At 47.9% G+C, this 1,507-nt stretch overlaps 1 protein-coding gene across 1 annotated transcript; it reads right to left on the bottom strand.

Moving 5' to 3' along the window:
• Positions 1-547: 547 nt before the first annotated feature.
• LOC113203692 (protein krueppel-like) lies at positions 548-1,246 on the bottom strand. Its single transcript, XM_026418487.2, has one exon. The coding sequence runs from the start codon at positions 1,109-1,111 to the stop codon at positions 695-697; it is 417 nt and encodes a 138-aa protein (XP_026274272.2). The 5' UTR covers positions 1,112-1,246; the 3' UTR covers positions 548-694.
• Positions 1,247-1,507: the final 261 nt, after the last annotated feature.

Raw genomic sequence — 1,507 nt, 5'->3', positions numbered from 1 at the left:
TGCAACAATAAAAACTGATGGTGGTCGAACCCACCGAGTCGAGGAAACGGCTGGTTGGGGATGCAGACGACATATCGAGCCGGCCACTGTCCGTGTTGTGTTTGAGCGCGGGCGCTCCTGAGACGAACCCAGCATCAGTTCATCAACTAAACAAGAAATTGTTTTAATAAAGGGGAGGAAAACAAGAAAATCACTCAGCAAATTGGTGCTATTCAATTCAAATGTCATGGTGCAGAATCAACTCAGATCTCGAAGTACTGGGTGTAAAATGCACAGCAGTGTTGTGGCTTTGCCTACTCTTTACAGCCGTAAGGGGCTATGGCCCCTGCAGCCACATTGAGTGCAATCCTGCAACACTGTTGCGTATTCACAGGTACACCCGGTACGAAAAACAAAATTTTATCATCTGAGACTACAGGATGTTTTTCACACAATTTGGACGAAACATGTTTTATGATGCATCAATCAACTTAGACATCTCCAATTAGTGATAATAATAATAAAAGACTAAAATGACTTAAAACGCAACATTTCTACAGAACTCCCGTTCAAGATTGATTTGATAATATGTCATGGTATACGCAGTATCAAGGTGACGGGGAACATTTTGCACTCTGAAGGTTTACATAAACAAGGACATGTTCCAGACATATTAGAGTGAGAGAAGAAAGTGCACTAAATTAATGATGCATCCCTAGATGTGTGTTCGCACATGCCTTCGCAAATTTGATGGATCGCCAAACGAGTTGTGACACACGGTACACTCGTAAGGTTTTTCTCCCGTGTGGGTTTGCAGATGATTCCGCAGGGCGTGAGCTGAAGTGAGCCCCCTGTGGCACACGATACACTCGAATGGCTTCTCTTCCGTGTGGGTTCGCAGATGCTGATGTAAATTACCCTTGACGGAGAACCGCTTGTTGCACAGGTGGCACTCGAAAGGCTTCTCTCCCGTGTGGGTTCGCATATGTGTTTGTAAACCGCCCTGCTGGGAGAACCGTTTGTTGCAACGGGTGCACTCGAATGGCTTCTCGCCCGAGTGTACTCTCATGTGGTCGGTAAGGCTCCTTTTTGAAGCGTACTCTTTGTAGCAAACCTCGCACTTCACTGGCATGGTGACGTCGACTCGGTGTTGGTGACTGGTCCTGGTCTGGAACAGAAACAAGTAAGTTGTGAATATTGAAAAACACACAAAAACATAACTGGCTGGAAGAAAATGCTATCACGCGAGCTATTACGCGATGTTTGTGTGGTCGTCAGGCCAACAATTTGACATGTACCCACTTCTCCGCCTTCCTCGTCTGCTGGCGCACTGAACCCGTGGCGTTCAGCTGAAACGAAACCGACTATGGTTTCGAGCACATCGGCCGGTTCCACCCACACTTCAGCACTTCATCTCCCGCTCGCCCATGCTCCCCCGTCCCCCTCCACTTCGGCAAGGCGCCGCGCCGCCGCTTTTGATTGGGCAAACATTAAGTGAATTGAAGTGGTGCTGAGGGAGCGAGCAAGC

The sequence above is a fragment of the Frankliniella occidentalis genome, unplaced genomic scaffold, assembly GCF_000697945.3.
Source record: "Frankliniella occidentalis isolate FOCC.00 unplaced genomic scaffold, Focc_3.1 Scaffold225, whole genome shotgun sequence".
Taxonomy (NCBI): domain Eukaryota; kingdom Metazoa; phylum Arthropoda; class Insecta; order Thysanoptera; family Thripidae; genus Frankliniella; species Frankliniella occidentalis.
Note: the sequence above shows the minus strand (reverse complement) of the source record. Positions and strands in the feature narration are given on the sequence as shown.